The 20,993-nt window shown below is 38.4% G+C and overlaps 1 protein-coding gene across 2 annotated transcripts in view; it reads right to left on the reverse strand.

Moving 5' to 3' along the window:
* The window catches only part of ESR1 (estrogen receptor 1), a 160,568-nt gene extending 141,083 nt beyond the window's left edge, over nucleotides 1-19,485 (reverse strand). For both annotated transcript variants that reach the window (XM_065055290.1, XM_013368702.3), the window contains exon 1: nucleotides 19,373-19,485. In XM_065055290.1, coding sequence (XP_064911362.1) covers nucleotides 19,373-19,397 — 25 coding nt within the window. In that variant the 5' untranslated portion in view covers nucleotides 19,398-19,485. The remainder of the gene's footprint in view (nucleotides 1-19,372) is intronic.
* Nucleotides 19,486-20,993: the final 1,508 nt, after the last annotated feature.

Genomic DNA, 20,993 nt, shown 5'->3' on the forward strand with positions numbered 1-20,993 from the left:
GAAAGTATTGTGTTTATACTGTGTTCAGATACATACAGCTACCAATTACAGAAGACATTAGCTTTCAGATACTTGGGTGGTGACTTAAAGTTGACCCTTCAAAGAAAAATTATTTTAGATACAATAACGATAATACATTTTGTCTAACAGAAGTTCTATAAGAAATAATTTGCATTCAGACTAGAGATAGTTAAATGGCATTGAATGTGGCTAACAGTGATTGCCTTCAGGGGAAAAGGACGAGCACAAACATCAAAGGTCAGAGTTTGCACTGTGGCAACCCGTCTCATGCCAATATGACACAAATCATTCTTGCACAGATCAACAAAGAAAACCTCCCTAATCGTAGGTGATGGCTTCACGTCAAAACTATTCCATGACCATTTCTCCAGTCATTGCTAAAGTCAACAACCTAGGACTCTGCTCACAGATGTATTATGCCTTTGCGGGATGTCGACAATGTGTTTCCTTCTCTTGATGCTTATTTTCTGACTTACAGAGCTCTTGACCTTCCACTTTCTGGTATCTCCTTCCTAACACTGAGCTACTCCTTCAGTAGGACCAGAAGACCTGTTGGCGGGTTGCATGGTTTTCTGATCCAAGATTAAAACGAACATGTATACACACTTCACACACTTTAACTCCGTTTTTTAGATCTGTTCTCTGATCTAGATTACAGCACAGTTCAGCAGACAGCGGAGCCTGCCCTACTGAAGGGGTGACCCAGTAACTCTGTGAGAATCACTGGCAGGAGGGCAGGAATACCTGAAGCCAGCATTGCAATGTCAACATTCATGTACTGTGCCCATAGCCTTTTTGGTTTTAGACCATGCATTTTTAAATGAATAAATTAATTTCAGTATGTGAAAGGATATTCTTATTAGCACCTATTTAAAATTTTTATTAATTTTTAAGTATAAAGTCAACTCTAAACTCCTCTACACCTGAAATGATTTTCAAATGGATGTGAAAGACATGCAAGTCTGTCAAGATCAGCTGGAGCAAATCAAAATATTGCAAAAACCTCTGTGTGATTGTAGACATATATGCACAACTGCATATACACAAAGCTAGCAGCATTGTACATGGCTGCAGAACGTGCTCATGTGCTACCTTGAAAACAGAAATGATATATGCATTTAATCCTGCACTGATGGCAGTAAGAAATAAAGAAATTATTATTTTAATTGTGACACAGCACATTAGAACAGGCAATCATAAATTATGATTAAAAGGTAATTAAAAACTAGAGGTCCAGGATTTCATTTGTGCAGTTTCAAATAACCACCTCTGGAAAAACACTGCGGTACTGAAAAAAAGTTGGTCCAGGTCTTACTACCCACAAGCCATCCATTTAATCAATTATTAGTTCATCGGGGACTCTAACACATGAACAAAAACAGATATGATATGCTCTGTGTGAATCCACTGATGTCTCCTTTGCACTCAGGCTAATATGAACATCCATGTACACTATGTTCTCAGTTTGCAAAAAAAATTCTTAGACTTGTACACTTCCTTGCTGCTTACACAAATCTGAATGGTTAGAACAGGAGAAAAGGAATATCAGGTGTTTAATTAACTAAACTGATTTTGAGAATATGCTCAAATAGTAAAGATTTGACTACGGAAATTATTTTTCAAAATTTCCCCACTGTGAAAGTAATGTAAAAACACACGTGTATACATATTTTATTTACACATGTTTATATATGTGGGTTTTATCTGGGAAATAAAACATTTCTCTCCCATTTCATTCCATGCCACAAGGTCTCTACCCTTAACAAAAGAAATCATATTATCAGTGCGAGGTTTGTCTTTGCCCAGGGCTGAACTCCCAAGCCTAAACCCCATTTATCCATTCCCTCAGTCAGATAAGATGCATATACATACCAACTGTACCAGAAATCCAACGACCTTTTTAAAGATGCACCTTTTCTGACACGAAAATAATTTTGTTAAGAAATTAAACACTTAGAATTGAGAAAAACAAGAAAATAAAATACACAGCAGGTTTCATGAGCCCTCTATATGGACTACTAGACCTACAGAGATTATAATACATATACCTATAGCACCCCCTGGCCTCCAGAAACAAGGGAGCTGATGCAAAAAGTAATACTGCAATTCTTAGAGAGTTGTTCAGGAAAAAAAAAAAAAAAAAAAAAAAAAGAGAGAAGACTGAATTCTCATTGTGTGACCCTTTAAGTCTCTGTAGAGGAACTCTGCAAAGTGATCTCTCTGGAGACTGCAATCCATAATACGCAATCACACAAAATACAAGGGGGAAGACTTATTTCATCCAATCCAGGGACAGAGATCCTACTATACACAGGTGACTATTTTTCCACTTCTTAATTCCAGGTAAGGTTGCAATAACAACTATGAAAAAGACAAATTAAGAATCTGTAGATCTCCCTGATAAACAATATTAAATGTTCAGGATCATAGAAGCAACAGTGGGACTGAAAACCTAAATGCTTTGTCAAGTAAATTCTGTTTATGATTCAATCACAGTGAGATGACAGAAAGCACTGCTATTTTTCCATTAGTAAAAGATGTTGCTAAGGGTACCCAGACAAATGAATAAGCAAGAGAAGAGAGGAGGAAAAAAAATATATAAAAAAAAGCAAGGATGGCTGGCAAGAAAAAAATTCACAAGGTGTAGAGAGGACACTTTAATCCCATGAGGATTTTGATCCAGAAGCTGTTTTCCAAACAACTAGAAATCTTTTTAAAAGTAGACATCCTTGTAAATATAAAAATAACCTGAAGACATAACATTAAAACCTTCAAGGGTGTGTCTGTGAATAGAACTGTGCCGAGTAATACTCAGACAACATTTCACATTACTATAGCACCACCAGCACGAAGATTTCAAGAAATCTGGCAATATTCATTAATTAAAGGCATATCACAGCCATGTAGCGTTACCCCTGCCTAAGTGAGAACCAGCAATGGGGAAGGTTTTTGGGAGTGACACAAGAAATTATCAGCAGAGCCAGAATTGGCATGTGGGGGCAAAAGTGATGAGTAACAAAGAACAAGACATAGGGACAACCTGTGCATGTGAAACGGACCCAGGAAAAATCACTTCCAAGTCCTGTATTGCAGTCAGGCAACTAATCATCTTCCTACGCGCTGCTCACTTTCACAAATTACAATCTAATACAATGACTTGTATATTTGAATGGATTTTCTAAAATATAATCTCTGCCTTTTCCAAGGGTTAATTATCCCCTTCTTAAATATTTGTGCCTTTTTTCCCAGCTTTTGGCCTTAATGTATTTTCACCTGCTATCTCAAGGAGATGTATATTATGAAACTATTATTCATGTACATACATTAATAATCCATCACCATTTATAAGGCTGATTGCCTTTGGCTGAAACTCAGCCATATGTTCTCCTGGAGCTCCCCTACAATGTAGGGGTTGGTTTAGTCCACAGCACCAGACTACAGTTTTTCCATAGCAAAATCCCCTGAAGCCTGGATAGTGGGGAGGCGAGGTTCCTCAGCACCAGGTGTCTTGCTTTCTGGGCATGTTGCTATCCTGCTGCCCTACTTGCTAATGTGAGCACATCCACAACATGCTTGGACAAGAACAGCAAACAGTCTTTATTTCCAGACCAGTCACACTATTTGTGTCCAAAATAAAACATGAATTGTTTGTATGAACTAAACTAACCAAACTGCCCAGATCACCCTAGATGGAAGTATTCTTTTTTCACCAGTATTTTGTCCTCTGTAAATTTTGAGGAATGCTTTGGCATTCCTTCCTAAAGACAACTTTAATTTTCTTCCCTTGTTGAAATACTTCCATGCTCCAGAGTGAAGAGGTGTTTCTTCCATTTCTTCACTTCTGTATTCCCACAATTTCCTGTTTTCCAGCTGTGGTAGCCTCACTTAGAATTAAGAAATATATAAAGACAGCATGTGTCTCTTTTGCCAGATTTTGTAGACACTTTAGCTCTTTAGTCCCAACAACATCCAGCCTCCAATCACCTTCACAAGAAACAGTTATTATGGAGTTAAAATCACTCAGATAAAATATGAAACCTTCTATTCTGCCTTTACAAAATAATAATCTGAAAAAGCTCAGATGTGCAGGAATCCAACTGTCTTTACTGTTTGCCTGACTCATATGGATTTGCAGGATGAACTATATTGAAAGGTGCCAGGGCAATGCTTTAAAAAACTAAGTAAAACACACAGAAATTTACACTGAATAAGAAGCATGATAATTTGAGTATAGCAATACTTTTCAGAGCAAAAGCAAACTATACTTTCAGGTGCAAAAGAAAATATGTTGGGGGACAGCACGGGAGGAAGCATCAAGCAACATCTCTCCAAAATGAACTTATTGATAAATGACATGAACTCTGTGCTAATGGCATATTTGTTATAGACAGGAATAGTTAAATACATGTGTGTATGTGTGTATATAGACACACATATAAATGTGTATATATTTAACTACCCTGATGTTTGCTGGAAGGACCACTCAGCCAGCCAGCCACAATCCAGGAGGTTCCTCCAGTGTGTTGATGATAACTTCCTGATGCAAAAGGTGGATGAGCCAACTAGGAGAAGAGCACTGCTGGATCCCATTCTCACTAACAAGGAGGGTCTGGTTGAGGCGGTAAATGTTGGGGGCTGCCTTGGCTGCAGTGACCATGAGATGGTGGAGTTCAGGAGCTCACGTGGCAGGAACAGAACACCAAGCAGAATTGCAACCCTGGACTTCAGTAGGGCCAACTTTGACCTTTTCAAGCAATTGCTAGGGGAAAACCCGTGGGAAAGGGTACTTGAAGGTAAAGGGGCCCAAGATAGTTTTTTGCATTCAGGTAATGCTTCTTCAGATCAGAGCATCCTGACATGTAGGAAGTCAAGGAAGGGAGCTAGGAGACCTGCTTGTTTAAACAGGGAACTGCTGGGAAAACTTCAATGGAAGAGGAGATTTTACAGATCCTGGAAGTAGGGGCTGGCCACTTGGGAAGTCTATAAGGCTGTTGTCAGAGGATGTGGTGAGACAACTAGGAAAGCTAAGGCCTCCTTAGAATTAAACCTTGAGAGAGGGGTCAAATACAAAAGAGCAAGCTTCTTCAAATACATGGCATATAAAACTAACACCAGAGGCAATGTAGGGCCACTGATGAATGGGGTGGCTTCCCTGGTGACAGAAGATACAAACAAGGCAGAGTTACTGAATGCCTTCTTTGTCTCTGTCTGCTCTGCCAGAGGCTGTCCTGAGGAGCCTCATACCCCTGAGGCCCCAGAGGAAGGCAGGACAATGAAGGAGTTTGTCTTAGTTGATGAGGACTGGGTTAGGGACCAGTTAAACAATCTGAACATCCATAAATCCATGGGTCCAGCTGGGATGCACACACAGGTGCTGAGGTCATTGCTGGACCACTGTCCATCATCTTTGCTAAGTCGTGGGAAACAGGAGAGGTGCCTGAGAACTGGAGGAAAGCAAATGTCACTCCAGTCTTCAAAAAGGGCAAGAGGAGGACCTGGGTAACTATAGACCAGTCAGCCTCAGCTCTATCCCCGGGAAAGTGATGGAACAACTCATCCTTGGTGCCATCTCAAGGCATATCAAGGATAAGAGGGTCATAACGGGTAGCAAATATGGCTTCACCAAGGGGAAGTCATGCTTAACCAACCTCATAGACTTTTATGAGGACACAACCAGGCAGCTAGATGATGGTAAAGCAGTGGATGTGGTCTATCTTGATTTCAGTAAAGCACGTGACACAGTCTCACACAGCGTCCTCGCTGCTAAACTGAGGAAGTGTGGACTGGATGATCAGGTAGTGAAGTGGACTGTGAACTGGCTGAAGGAAAGAAGCCAGAGATTCGTGGTCAATGGAGCAGAGTCCAGTTGGAGGCCTGTATCTAGTGGAGTGCCTCAAGGGTCGGTACTGGGACCAGTAGTTTTCGATATATTCATCAATAACTTGGATGAGGGAATAGAGTGCACTGTCAGCAAGTTTGCTGATGACACCAAACTGGGAGGAGTGGCTGACTCGCCAGAAGGCTGTGCTGCCATCCAGCGAGACCTGGACAGGCTGGAGAGTTGGGTGGGGAAAAACTTTATGAAATATCACAAGGGCAAGTGTAGAGTCTGGCATCTGGACAGGAACAACCCCAGGTTCCAGTATAAGTTGGGGAACAACCTGTTGGAGGGCAGTGGAGGGGAAAGGGACCTGATGGTCCTGGTGGACAGCAGAATGACCATGAGCCAGCACTGTGCCTCTATGGCCAAGAAGGCCAATGGCATCCTGAGGTGTATTAGAAGGGGGGTGGTTAGTAGTTCGAGAGAGGTTCTCCTTCCCCTCTACTCTGCCCTGGTGAGACCACATCTGAAATATTGTGTCCAGTTGTGGGCCCCTCAGTTCTGCTTGAGAGAGTGCAGTGCAGAGCCACAAAGATGATTAAGGGAGTGGAGCATCTCCCTTAAGAGGAAAGGCTTATGAGGGAGCTGGGTCTCTTTAGCTTGGAGAAGAGGAGACTGAGGGGTCACCACACTAATGTTTATAAATATATAAAGGGTGAGTGTCACGAAGATGGAGCCAGGCTCTTCTCAGTGACAACCAATGAAAAGACAAGGGCGAATGGGTACAAACTGGAACACAGGAGGTTCCACATAAATATGAGAAGAAACTTATTCACAGTGAGGATGACAGAACGCTGGAACAGGCTGCCCAGGGGGGTTGTGGAGTCTCCTTCTCTGGAGACATTCAAAACCCACCTGGAAACATTCCTGTCTAGCCTCATCTAGGTGTTCCTGCTCCGGCAGGGGCATTGGACTAGATGATCTTTTCAGGTCCCTTCCAATCCCTAACAATCTGTGATTCTGTATATATACATATATATGAACGTATTAATTACAGAATGAAGCCTAAGTCTTTCACAACACTCACTCAGACTCAGAAAAGGAAGCAGCTATTCTCCAAAGGGATAAAAAAAAGTTGCTTCAAAAGTAATTGCAAAAATTGCAACTTTATGCTTCACTTCTTTCACACAGATTTTGTGGCAGTTTGACTTACTTGGAAGTGAGAATAAGCTGCAGAAATTGAAGGCTGTTAAATTTAACTAAATTTTCTTTTTGAATTCTTCGTACTATCTGAAAACTCTTTTGCCACCAAAACCATCTTTGAACCATGAAATTAATCTGAGTTTCCTAAGCCACTCAAGACTGATTTTAAAAGTCAGATACTTCTTCAACATCTGAACCATTTAAACAGTTCACTCTTCTGGCTACACTTCTCCTCTGTGCTCAAGACAACACATGCAAACCTTACTGCCACTCACATCAGCTGCAGAGGTAATGGAGCTGGAGCTGCAGGCTCTATGGAGCCCTCTAAGCAGCCTCTGCCTTCAGCAGACCCAGTTGTTGGGAGGAGGGACGCCCATCCATGAAGGAATCGGGGAGCAGCAGGCATGGGGAGAGCTACCACACAGAACAAACAGTGAAGTCTTGGTCAGGGCCATCACCAGCTGAGAATGTGCAGAAAGAATGGAGGGACAGTGCAGAGGCTAGTGCCTGGAGGAAAGAAGAAAGAGAGCAAAAAGTAAAACAGATATGGACAATGAGAAGGAAAAAAGCAAGACGAAAAGGTGGTGACTGTCAGCCAGTTCATCAGCAAAGGGACTAAAGAGTTTCCTCCTGAACCAGGCATTGAATGATAACTGCAGCCTTATTTAGAGGCAAATAGTACGGAAACACACAACTAACAACACTTCAGCCTGTGCATTACAACTGGCAACAGCAAAGTTGAACACACCTTGCAGCCTAAGCCAAGCTGGAGTGCGTACCACCAGGGGTCTTTACACCAGCGCTGGGAGCAGCTCAGCTGAGCCAGTGGTGACTTCTTCCTTCAATTCCCACTGCTTCCCAGACAAAGGCAGCTACAAAGACAGCATCACTTCAGGTTTTCTTTACAAGCATTTGCTATGTTACATTCTGCAGAAAGGGCAGGTCTTGCCAGCAGACTGCAAGAAATCCTTCACCAGGATGGAGGAGGCGCATGTGTCTTGCTTAGATTGTGCATCACATTACCTTTTAAACTGACCCACAGGTCAAAACCAAAACAAAACATAACACAGGCAAGGGAGGTTTTTGTACCTCACAGAATGAAACATCTGGATCAACTAAGACAACGAAGTTGTTGGTTCAAATACATACCATCCACAAAACAGCAAATCAACTTTTCTGTTCTGGTTGCCAAGGGAAAATGAGGAAAATTGCTGAAACTAAACAACCATGTTCTTTTATAACTATTTCATTTTAATTAAGGACTCCCAGACAGGCTAACATCCTTTCAAGTTAGCAGGCAACATAGAGAGATGACTTATTTTGCTATTTCAGTTTAACAGTCATTCTACTTTGAACAGTTCTGTTATGAGGGAAGAAGGAGAGATGGGGGAGTAAGATGGAAGGGGAGAAGACGAGAAGGAGAAACGAAAGGAAAAGAAGCTGTCATCAACTAGGAAATAATGTCAATGTTCTCATCTAGCAAATGGGGGTAAGGTTCATGGCTTAAAGTTCATAAGTCTCAATGATTTTGCAAGAATCTACGAACTCTGACAAAGCAGAACAGTGAAGGCATTTTATATTAGCTCTTCATTTCACCCACAGTGTTTCTTCATGTCTCCACTGACTGCTTTTTTACGATTGCAGTATCAATAGTTCCATGAAGGGAAAGGGAATAGATCATGAAAATATTATCAATCACTGTATCCAATATTATAACCCAGAAGCTGTACTAGAAAGAAGAACAAGAAAGAAAAAAAGAAAATGGATGTTAATGACTAACATTTCCTAATATTTCCATATGTGCATGTGACTTCAAAAGTACAGATATTTTCTCAAGGTAGGCTACTTTAATACTAATATGACACTGTAAATGAATAATACAGTGCCAAGAATAGAAACTGTGATAATGCAAGTAATTCTTCAGAGCCATAAACTGTGGGGAGAGATGGAAAAGACTCAAAAAGGAGTGCTGGGGAGAAGCATAGCCAAGAAAGGAAATTGCATGAGAGATGTGGGATGTGTAGACAAGGTAAGGAAATAATATAAAAAGAAGAATGAGTGATAAGAAAGTGAAAAGCAAGATAAAAGTGGTCATAAAAAAGGAAGGCAACAGAGACTAGGGCCTAGATCCAGAAAAGCTCTTATGTTCTTAACTTCAAGTATCTTATTAAATATATGAAGCACACTACAAATAAATTTAATGATATATTTTGCAAGACAGAGGAATTAATTACCAAGAAAAGAAACTTCAGTAGAAGACTAGAGTAAAACTAAACAGAATGTGAGCCATGCTTGTCACAGGGGTCTTTATTACAAGTTTTCAAAATTAAAGAATCTTTGGATAGCCTAAAAATTATACACAGTGATTTCCCAAATCAAAATTGCTGGATCCAACACAGGGAAATTACATATCATTTGACAAAAGAAGATAGAAGAATTTAACAAAAAAGTTTACAATCACATAGATGCAACTGATAACAATTTGACTGCAACAAGCTGCAAATAGTATCAAGTCCAAATCAGTCATATATATATATATATGCACACACCCTTTCTAATTTTAAAGGGACAGTTTCACAGATATGAAAACAAAGAGGATTAAAATCATCTGAGAGCAAGCATTTGCCTATAAAATATGAAGGCTATTTGAAAACTTTTTAAGCATATTCTACTGGCTGCTGGGAAAAGCTACAATTGACAAAAGACCATGGTTCAAAAAATAATAAAGGAAAATAAAATCTGGTTTACCATTAGTTTATAAGATGAACAAGTGAAAAATTATAAATTTAATAATAGTTTGGGATAATAACACTTTACATTCTCAAAACATAATTGAAAGCTCAAATATGTGCAGAGAATATAATCGTAAAGTGAAAACAGATATAAGGCAGCATTTCAGGAAAATTAATAACTGAAACAAAGAGACACAAAAATTAGGCAACAGTTCAGGTAAGGAAGTCAGTTTTCTAAAACATTTAGGGAATAAAAAAGAATCTTAATATTGGCAGACATTTCTCAGAATGAAACACTGATATTCTCAAAAACTAACATGCAAAACAAGACAGAGCAGAATTCAGTAAGTCTGTTCTGGTTTGAGGGGATAAGCTAGATGATGCTAAATCACTCTCCATCCTTGTAACAATTCACAATAATGTTAAGCTGCAGTTACTGCCATATTTTTTTAGCTAGTATGACTGAAAAAAATGTTAGAAGACTTACAAGAGCTGGCCAATGACTCTTCTGCACATGAACTATGATTTCCAATAAATCCCGAAAAACTGAAAATTCATAAGACTCGGGGATTGGGGGGGAAAGCTAGTATCATGCTGGAATTTCAGAGAAACAGGATGACCCGATTAACCTAGACACAGTATCTGATTTTACTCTCAAGGGAAATGAAGGTTTTAATTAAGAATTAGAGACTAATATAATAATATCAGCCAATAAGGTTATACAAGTATACAGTGATTCCTTTCAAACTAACTGATAAAATACTTTGCCGATGGAAGCCATAGCATTGTGTAATGTATTTACCTACTGTAAGGCATTTGACATAATAGGCTGACAATTTGATTACAGGAAAAGTATGAAACAAAACAAATTGTCATATATTAAAATGAATACCTAGTATGCTTTTACTGTTCCTGGTTTCTCCAGCTATGCTGTAGCTGGTGACTGGCTATTCTTAAAACTTTGGAGATGGGACAAACAGTGTTGGTAGACAGAAGATATTCCCGTACACTCAAGTAAATATAAAGGTTGTGCATGACTGCAAAACAAAACTGTTAGACACTATTAATGAATGCCTCGAGAGCAGCTAAACACAAAATCCACAAGATAAGCAAATAGTAATTTAACAGGGCCCAATATGTAGGAATTTTGCTATCAAAGAGCCGATTTGTAATAGCAATCAAAGCTCTTAAATTAAGCATCTATATAGCAGTAAACAAAGCCAACAAATTCCATAAAATGCCACCTGATTGGGAAAAGAGCAGCTGCACAGAAATAAAGAAGTTGCTGTAAAGGAACTAACAAGTCAACAACCAGAAGAGCAAAGTGTTTGCAGGTAGTGCACAGAACATACTGAGTGATACTGATCAAACGTATGGAAACCAACACAGCTAACTACAAATGTAACAGGTTATCTGAAACAGCTCTTCAAAAAGTGAAGTTGGTGTCTTAATGAGGACAATAAAAGCAAAAATAAAACACTATCAGACTAAATGCAAAAATGCAATAGGCCAAGCCAAAATGGTTTGAGAAATAACTTGCAAGGAGGTTTTGTAGGTTGGGGTTTTTGTTTTATTTTGGCTTTGGTTTGTTGTTGTTTGTTGGTTTTTTATAAGTACATCAAGATCAGGAAGCTTGCCAGAGTGTCCAGAGGTCTGAAACATAAAGATGTAAAAGGGGCACTGAGTGAAAATAAAGCTATAGCAGAAAAGCTAAATTAAGTTTTTGCACCCATGCTCATAGCAAGGACATTAAGGGAAATTCAAATAACAGAACAGAAGGACTTGACTGAAAGTTAAAGTGTCAGTCAGGTTATAGAAAAATCCTCAAGGAGTAAAATAAGCCACCAGAATCAGCTGACAAGTTCAAAGGGAATTCAAGGGTGAAGTTCTCAGTATCAAGGGACACAAAAAAAGATAAAATGGGATGTGAAATCTTAAAAGGATTTAGGAAAGGAGGAAGAGAGAGGTAAATCCAAGGTAGTTGAGAATAGACAGCCAGGAATCTCTACTGGATAAATTAACAGAAACTGCTACCAGAAACACAATTAAATCATCCATAAATAAAACATTTGGAGAAGTGTCATCATGGGAGCTTCCTAAAAGGATTTTTATTCCAGAGTCAATACCAATGTGAAAATAATTAAGTAACTCAACAAGTTCTGTCTCCAAAAGCTCTTAGAGAAACTGAGATGCCACAGACAGGCCCCATGGGCCTAAATAATCAGCTTAAAGGTAGGAATACACAATAACAAACAGTAATGGTTAGGAATTTTTCAATGGAGGGAGGTGACATGGGAAGGCTTTCTATTAGTGCCTCCATTATTTAATAATTTTGTAAGAGTCCAGGAAAAGAGGGTGAATAGAGATATATCTAAGTTTGCTGATCATACTATGTTAGGCTAGTAAGGGTAAGCGCCAACTGCAACAAATTGGAGAAGTATTTCACAACATAAAGTGAGTGGTGAAATGGCAGCTGGAATTCAATAAAGATCTGAAGGTTGAAGAGTATACTAGATAAATTATGGTTAAAAAATCGGTTTATTTAGAGTGAAAAACAAAGATGAGAGGAAGTCTGACCACTCTCTAGTAAAACAACATTAGGCATATACATCAAGACCTAAAAGATACTTAAGCCAAAATAAGAAAGCTGGCACTGCAAACAAATTTGGTATGGAAATTAACAGCTTCTCAGCTGCCAGAGGGGTGAAGCTCTAGATCAGCCTGTCCAAAAGAGGAAAAACAGCCCAACCAGGCTTAAGATAAATGTGGATAAGCACTGTGAACAAATTACACAATCTGGTTGCTATGACAGCTCAGTTCTGGGTTAGCTGCCCAACTTAGCCTGGATTCAATAAATGGAATTAAAGCAAAAACTTACCAGTATGTAGCAGATGCACTATGACTTGTGTCTATGCATAAGCAAGTCCTAGTGCATTACTGATGTGGAAATAAATTTCTGCTTAATGCCATTCTATGTTTCTCCTTCTCTTTAGATCAAGAGAGGTTAGATGCTTTGCATAAAAGAAGCCTTGGAGGTAACTACCAGTCACTCAGTCCTGTGCACAAGACTTCAGCCACTAGAGATGTAATTCAGTTTAAAGTATTTTTGAGAGGGAAATGATGTTCCACTTTTATCCAAAATGTCTGCTTTTCTCTTTGAGTATGTTTCTATGACAGCAGAGGTAGCTTTAAGTGTGAAGGTCCAATCTTTTGCAAGAAGTTATCGCCAGATTTGTCAGAGCAGATCCAGTGTTGAGACAAAATAGAGATAGGTTAGTTAAATAGCACAGAGAAGGCAATTAGTTAATAAAAATAAGCTGTGTCTATGTTATTGGTTTTGTTCACAGCAGTAGCGAGGTTCTGAAGTGATCTCCCTAAAGTTGTCTTGGTTTGCAGAGCAGCTGAGGTGTGCATAAAACAGATTCCCTTTGGAGTAAAATAAACTGAAATCCCCACTCCAAAAGTCTGCTGAACACATCCTTGCCCCTCATGGGGATGTTAGGGTCTGAACACAAGATTGGCTCTTTGGACAGTCTTAAGCCATGTGTCTGGCATTATATGTCACCCAGGACATCAAGTCCTCCCTCTGTCACTACAGCACTGCCAGACATTCACAGGGATGGACACCCACCAGGATGGCCATGCCAAGAGAGCAGGGTGCAACAGGTATGGTCCTACTCCAACCCTGACACTCAAGTCAGGAAGGACCTAAACCAGCCCAGCATTTGCTAGAAGTAGAGGACCCTGGTTGTTTTACAAGGGCAACAGGTTTGGTTGAAAGGCTGCATAACACTAGGCAGCTGGTATGAGCGCACTTCAGAATGTATACATTTCTCCATCACAAAAATTTTACCTTGAACAGAATGAGTTGTTCAATGTTTTGTCTAGTTTTCAATCATCTAAGTTACCGAAGATCAAATTTGCTGAATGGTTTGTCTTACTTGCCTTAGCTTAATCCCTGAAGACAGATTAGTTGCTTCTGCCTATGCCTCCTTTAAAAAAATAAAATAAAATAAAATAAAATAAAATAAAATAAAATAAAATAAAATAAAATAAAATAAAATAAAATAAAATAAAATAAAATAAAAGCATAACTGACTCACTATCTAATTCATAAAGTTTCTTGAGTTTCTCTTGACTCAGCTTTCTCCGGCTTTTTCTGTTTTAATTTTAAAGGCATTGCTACAAGTATATCCTTCACGTTGCTAGGTTTCAAGATAAAAGAAATAAAGGAAGAAAACAAATCAATATCTTTTTAAAAAGACAGGTCCTTGTCAAAAGTCAAAAAGGAAGAATGAAAGTAATTTTCTACCGTTAGATAGGCGCCAGCCTTCCTTTTCCCCTAGATTTATTTTTTCATTGTTTGTGATAGACACTTTGCATACAAAGCTCTGTCGGTGAGCAACTGCAAATGCTTTGTTAAGACCAAGACTGCCCAAGAAAACAAGGTGTTAAAGAAATAATTATGAACTCCTACTATTCATATGTCATAAAATTACAGAATTTCATTTATGTGTCCTCCTGCTTTAAAGTGTGTGCATGTGCAAGCTCTTGTGTGCCTAGTACACCAACATATGCAGAGATATCACTGAAATATGGTCATGTTTGGTACAAAGCCGCTGCTCAACAGGACACAGCAACATTTACAATATATTAGGACAAGAAGAAAATCCATAAGAAAGGTGCCCGGTTTAAACTACTGGAAGAGTTTAGGTTGACAAAAGAGAACAATCAGATTATCTGGGACGGAAATATTATCACTCCTTACTCTTGTGAAATGTGCCATCAGCTCTCTAATGAACACACGAAATCAAGACTTCAGGGTTGCTTTCATATCCAAAAGTGTCCAGGCAGGGTATCAATACCTGGACAGAAAGTGTCCTTCATACAAAGCCAGAGGAAGTAGAAGCTAAATGATTTCTTGGGATGGTGAGGACACAGCTAGGCACTAGTTGTGGATATATTTTCATACTGGGCAGTAGCACAGTCTGAGATTAATAGTATTTTGGAATGAATAAGCAGGTTGTTGATTTATAACTACAGAGCAGGATGAGCCCACAAATATTATTCAAGTCCATTACCTCAAAATTCGTGATGCCAATAAAATGAGACCCAATTATGAAATGCTTCCTACTATATCAATGCAAAATAAGATCTCAATGGTGTTATTTGTAAAGACACAACCAGTTTATCTCCACTAGAAGAACATAAAAGGCAAAATTATAAGGAATTACATGAGCATTACGCACAAACTTTCAGAAACCAAACAAAATCTAAATATTTTAGTTCACTCTTGGCTTGGATTTCAAAAAAAAATGACAGCTATTTAGAACTGAATAGACACAAAACTAGTAGCTCTATATAGAAATGCAATTGAACTTTTTTAAAAAGTCCAAAATATTTGAAACATATCTGCATAATTCCAGACTTACTTATTTGCAGATGATTCTTCTTTAACTATTCAATTTTTAAGATAATTAAACAAAAGATAAATGATATTTTTATTACCTGTAGGACTTTGCACTAAAACTACTAGTTATATTGACACCATAATAAAAATATAGAAAGATACCACAAAAATATATTTTCTAAACCAAGGATTATTTTACCTTAAAAAAAATAACTGAGATTTATGATTTAGACTCTAGAACATACTTAAATGGTGAACTGACAAAATTCTATCCTTTTGTCCATTAAGCTACCTTCTGCAGTAAGCTATGATAACAACAAATTACTAAAAAAGAAAAAAACAAATAGCAGGTACAACCCAAATTTTAGGTCTGGCAAATTATAATTAAATTACTTAACTCAGTTAAACTTAGCATCTGATTAAAAAAAAGACTTTTTGCATATCAAAAAGAACTGCAAATTCCTAAAGCTATAACACGCAAATGCTAGCCACCAAAAAAGGAAAAGCAATAAATACATCTTGTAGATCGAGCAAATTGTTTCATATCAGGTAATTATTCTTCAATATCTTCCTGCAGTTTTGTCTTCTTCCTCAGACTAGTTACCAAGCATCAGCTGAATGCTGCCAGACTGAGCTGCTACAGCTACTGCCTCCTTGAAATATGTTTTTTTTTTTCTCTAAAACTAATACCAAGGATTATTTTTCATTGCAGAAGTCAAATGCTCATATCCATCTACAAGAAAGCACTGCACAAATTTCTTCCACGTTCATCTGCAATGTTGCCCTCCAAAAAGGAAAAAAAAAAATTATAATAATTGGGTGAGAAAATATATGATCATATTTTTAAACTCTGTCTTCTTCAGAAAATTACTGTTTTAAAATTCCAATTACACTACTTAGCCAGAAATTGAAATGGCTTTCTGAATCACTGAGCATAATCCTTCTTACCAAGTCTTCACCTCTTGTAGCCAACTCACTGTGCCTCTTACAATCAGGGACATACCCTGATCTACCCTTCCCTTGGAAGGCTGAACCCATCTGCATTTTCAGCTTCAGTCTGGATTTTTTCACAGTGGCTTTGTGTCAGCAACAGCTTTGCAGGTAAGTATTCATGTCTCATCAAGATAAACAATACTTAAGCAAAATCATCACCTGCAGCATTATGACAGAAAGATGTAAAATCACCTTTCCTGAACACAGGTCATTACCTTTTGCCATGTTTATTTAAAATTTATATTCATATGTTAGTGTGAAAGGTATAAAATGAACTCTCTACACTTTAATGTTTGGCAAGTGCATTTTATGTGCACATTTATATTTATATATTTAAAAAAAAAAAATCTTTGTTTTCACTTTTCACTATTATTGCACTTTTCATTTACTGCGAAATGATCTCATGTTTCCCTGCACCTCTCACTAGGGCTCTAGAGTGCAACTCCATGCATAGTATATGGGACTGGGGCTCAACATTTCTTGCAGCCTCCAGGGCTCCTGTGAGGTTTGCTTCTTTCTCCCTTCCTTTCACACACCCTGGTGTGGCCTCTGTAAGCTCCTGTACCCCTTCCTCAGCTTCTTGAGATCCCATAGTGGGATCTGAATACAGTGACAAGACACGTAAGAACCCAGTTCACACTGGCTCTTCACTTTCTACCTACGCTTTTCCAACAGTACTCTCATTAATTTTACTCTTTCTCATTTTTTTCTGACAGTGTCCCCTCCCTCCACTGTGCTATACTCAAGGAGGAAGTGCAAAAAAGACGTGGGATAAAAAACTGCTGCCAGAAGTAGTTTTGGACAGCTGTGATGAAGAGGTGGGAAGAGTTGAACCCTGCTCATCATTTACAGCCACTTGCTCGTCAGTGACATTTCAGGTGGCGTTCATTAGGTGGTTCCAGCAAGACATACATGGCCATCACTCCAAATGCATGATTAATGACTGAACCAAGGCAGCAAAATCACAAGGTCTAAAATATCTACACGTGACTTTTGATATCCTCGCAGAGTGACAGTGCTCTCTACCTCTCAAGCTGCAGGGGAAAATTCTCAGACACCCACAGGATTGTTGTGGCTGGGAAGGACCGTGAGGTTCCCCGTCATCCAGTGCAACCCCTAAGCTTACAGCAGGATGCTCAGGGAGGGCTGTGTCCTGTTTGGTTGTGAATATCTCCAAGGACTGAGACTCCACAACCTCCCCTGGGCAACCTGATCTCACAGTAAAAAATAAGTTGTTGGGTTTTTTTCCTTTTTTCCCCCCTTTTTGTTGTTGGTGGGGTTTTTTTTATGTTTTCTTATGTTCTTTCTCAGAAACACAGATGACAGATGAGCAGAAATGAAGTATATGAATTAGTAGGTTAAAACAAAATAAAAGTGACAATACAGATTCTCTAACTCGTATTTTACCAATTCCAATTTCTCTGTTTACCACAGAGACTGTCACATTGCTTAAGCTGGGGACTCCTGTTCTCAAGCCTTAGTATTAGGTTGTCGGAAGCATCAGGGAATCCAGCTCTGAGAAGATGTTTCAAAATTCCTGTTATATGCATGTCAGTATTGTGGATCCTCATGAAGTAATGGTAAATAGGCAACACTGGGTTAGTACTTGCCTTTTCACCTAATGAACAAACATATTTTTTAAAAAACAGTATAAACAATCTTCTCTCCTGCACATGCCTTGCTTTATCAACAAACCCAACAAAGCAAACTTTTAAACAAAAAGTCTGTAGGAATGAGTCCCAAATTTCATCCAGTTTGCATAACGAGGATGGCTTTTTCTAATTGTTTTCAGTTTCTGAGTCAGATATTTACACGCAGATGCTGTTGCACTTCTTGCATTGCAGCAATTCAAGCAAGACAGAATTTGGGACAATTATTTTTCAGTGCCTATGACAACAAGAGGAACTGCATACTGCACCACTGTTCTTGGTCCTTCAGTATAATCATTAAGTGAAATTTCTGTGTTCAAAATGGATTTGGGGGGGAGGGGCAGAAAGAAGATTTCAAGTAGTCCTTCATCTAACACCTGGTCATTAAGGTAGAGATCAGCAACACAGATAAAATGAAGTGTAGCAATGGCCTCTGCACCTTCAAGTGATGCAATACAGGGTGCAGACTACAGGCCATGAAGGGAAATGAGGAGATTCCAGATTGTTTTATCACACCTTTTTCACAAGCACATGTTCTCAAACTTTCATATGATATCAAGGTATATCACTTAGGGACTCAAATTTAAAATAAGCCTTTGAATCTTGAAGGAAAACTTCAAAGAAAGCACATGCAATTTGGAAGAAACAAAAATAAAAGAAAACCAAACAAAACAGAAACAAAACCAACCAAACAAAAAGTATATAAAATATACCTATATCCTGCTATGAATGTGAAGGTTTTTTGGAAAATCTTATTTATCTAATGAAAAAATATAGCTAAATTCGACAAAACCAATACTCAGTAGTAATTACTAGGTAAATTTTACCTACTGAGTTTAGACACTGTCTTAACAAATAGAAAGACAGCACTCTCACTTTGTACCAGGAACAGCCTCTATGATAGAAAGAAAACCACACACACCAAACACACAATTTAAATATTGTATAGAATAAGTATGGCTCAGCACTGGCTGAGATCAAAATACAGAATTTCATTCATACCAGAAAAATTATACATGGCCCCATGTACATGACCCCCCTTTAATTGAATAAAGTACTTTTTATGACTCAGCCAGCTGGCCAATGCACGAGCATGTGATTTCAGATCAGTTTGTTTACCATTGTTCTTCCAATGAAATGATCGATTTTGGCTAAGAGGGGGGAGGTCACGTCGTTCCTTCTCTACTACAGCACCGGATTTTTGACACTGTCTACAGCACACATTAAACAAAGCACTACTACACCTGAAATATTCCTTCCTAAACTTAAAATGCACTCCAGGCAACATTTTGAATGCATTTTGTTTGTTTTCTGTTGCTTTTTTAGTCTTCTCAACTCCATTGCAGGACACAGGAAAAAAATAAACATAGTGAGAAAAAGTTACGTTAGGGTAAAAAATAAATCAAACCAAAAAAACCTAACCTCTAGGCTTTTCCGTAGGTATTACTAGGTGTGGCCAGCAAAAGTTCAGCGCAAAAGCAGCATTTAAAATTGAGTGTGAGGGACAGAAACTGCAAAAAACCAAGAGTTTTTTCTGACTTACATTGATCCCAGCAGGCGGTTGCCATTCCCTCTGCGGGGCTCCCACTGGCTGGAGGGATCACATGACACAGGGAACCAAAATAGAAAAGTCTCGGGAGCAAGGAAGCTGAACCAGAAGCACATTTGCAAGAAAAGACGTATCGCAGGCACAATAACACGCCCTTAGCAGCAAAAGGTGATAAATTTAGACAGGAACCTAGCCTGTAGTGACAAACAGGCAATGCCCTGAACCGTGCAGCCCGGCATCGGCCACCTTTGCAACACACGGGAAATGTTTTCTGCTATAAATCTCAGTCTCTGTCTGTATGTAACTAAACCTGGTAACTGCTCTAATAAATCTCAACAAATTACCAGACCTTAAGAGAAAATAGGATTTGTTAAATTTAAAAATAAATCTATTACTGCTTAAAAATAAACCTCCACTGCTGAAACTATTTTCATCTTCAAGTTAAGGTTTTTAGTAGTTTGTATCTAGAGAGGAAGCAATTTTTTAAAAAGCATATGCTCTTAAGATAATTGGGAGAGCTGTAAACGCATTTGGAAGATTGCTTTCACTTTTACAAGTAAAAAATATGGTCGCAGACCTAAACACTAGTAAAACATGCACTGTAAATCTACAATTATAAATAGAGAGAGCATTCCAAGAATCCAAGGCAAAAGCTGAACAGATGAATCAGTGAAAAAAACGCAAGTTCTATACAACAATAAAACATGGGCTGATTTCGAGGCTTCTGTTTAATTATATCAGTCAGAAGACCAGATCTTCCAGTTCTGTAAAGCTTGTGGAAAATAAGTTCCAGCAATATCCTGTTCTTTGTATTACAGGAAATACAAGTTACCTTTTGTAACAGTTAACTTTTTCACCATTTACTAGTTTATTTGAAATTAGATTATTACAGTTTTATGTTCTATAAAATGTCAAGCATTTCCTTGTTTCTAGTGCATGTCAGGACAGTTATTGTAGAAGTAGGCTTTACTGAAAGATGCAAACAGCAGCATGAAGGAGACTGTGATCAAGGAGACGAGAAATATGCTGCATATATTAACAGGATGAGGGCAGGAAATAATTTCTTGTTCCTATCCTTAAATACAATCACCCTCACCTTGCATTTCTAAGACAAAATATTGACGTGCCCACCCTTTGAATGCAAATGGCTCACAAGAGCTTTTAGATAAACACAAGAGTAGAGAATGTAATGCAAAATCCTGCACAGCAGATTCATAGTGTGCAAGAAAAATGAAATCATATGAAGAGGATTCAAGAAACCAAATTATTCTTTCATTAAAAAAAAAAAAAAAAATAAAGGGCACACAACAACAACACAAGGGTAATTTAAAACACAAAGGTAATTTTTCTTAATACTAAAATCTCAAGTTAAATTCCTGTCTCCCCCCAACCCCTCCCCGGCTAAGTACATATGTAGCAAAATATATACATTATTAGATAATATCTTCAATAAAAACAGCTACTTTGACAATGCAAAACAAAGATCTATTTTATTCTACAGGATATCCCAATACTTACATTGAATTTTTCGCTAAATGAGGTACTAGTCCACATGAAGATGGTAGCATAAAAAGGCTCTTTGTGTCTTCCCTGTTCTTATTAATGGTTGTGAATG

This window comes from Columba livia, chromosome 3, assembly GCF_036013475.1.
Source record: "Columba livia isolate bColLiv1 breed racing homer chromosome 3, bColLiv1.pat.W.v2, whole genome shotgun sequence".
NCBI classification, from domain to species: Eukaryota; Metazoa; Chordata; class Aves; order Columbiformes; family Columbidae; genus Columba; species Columba livia.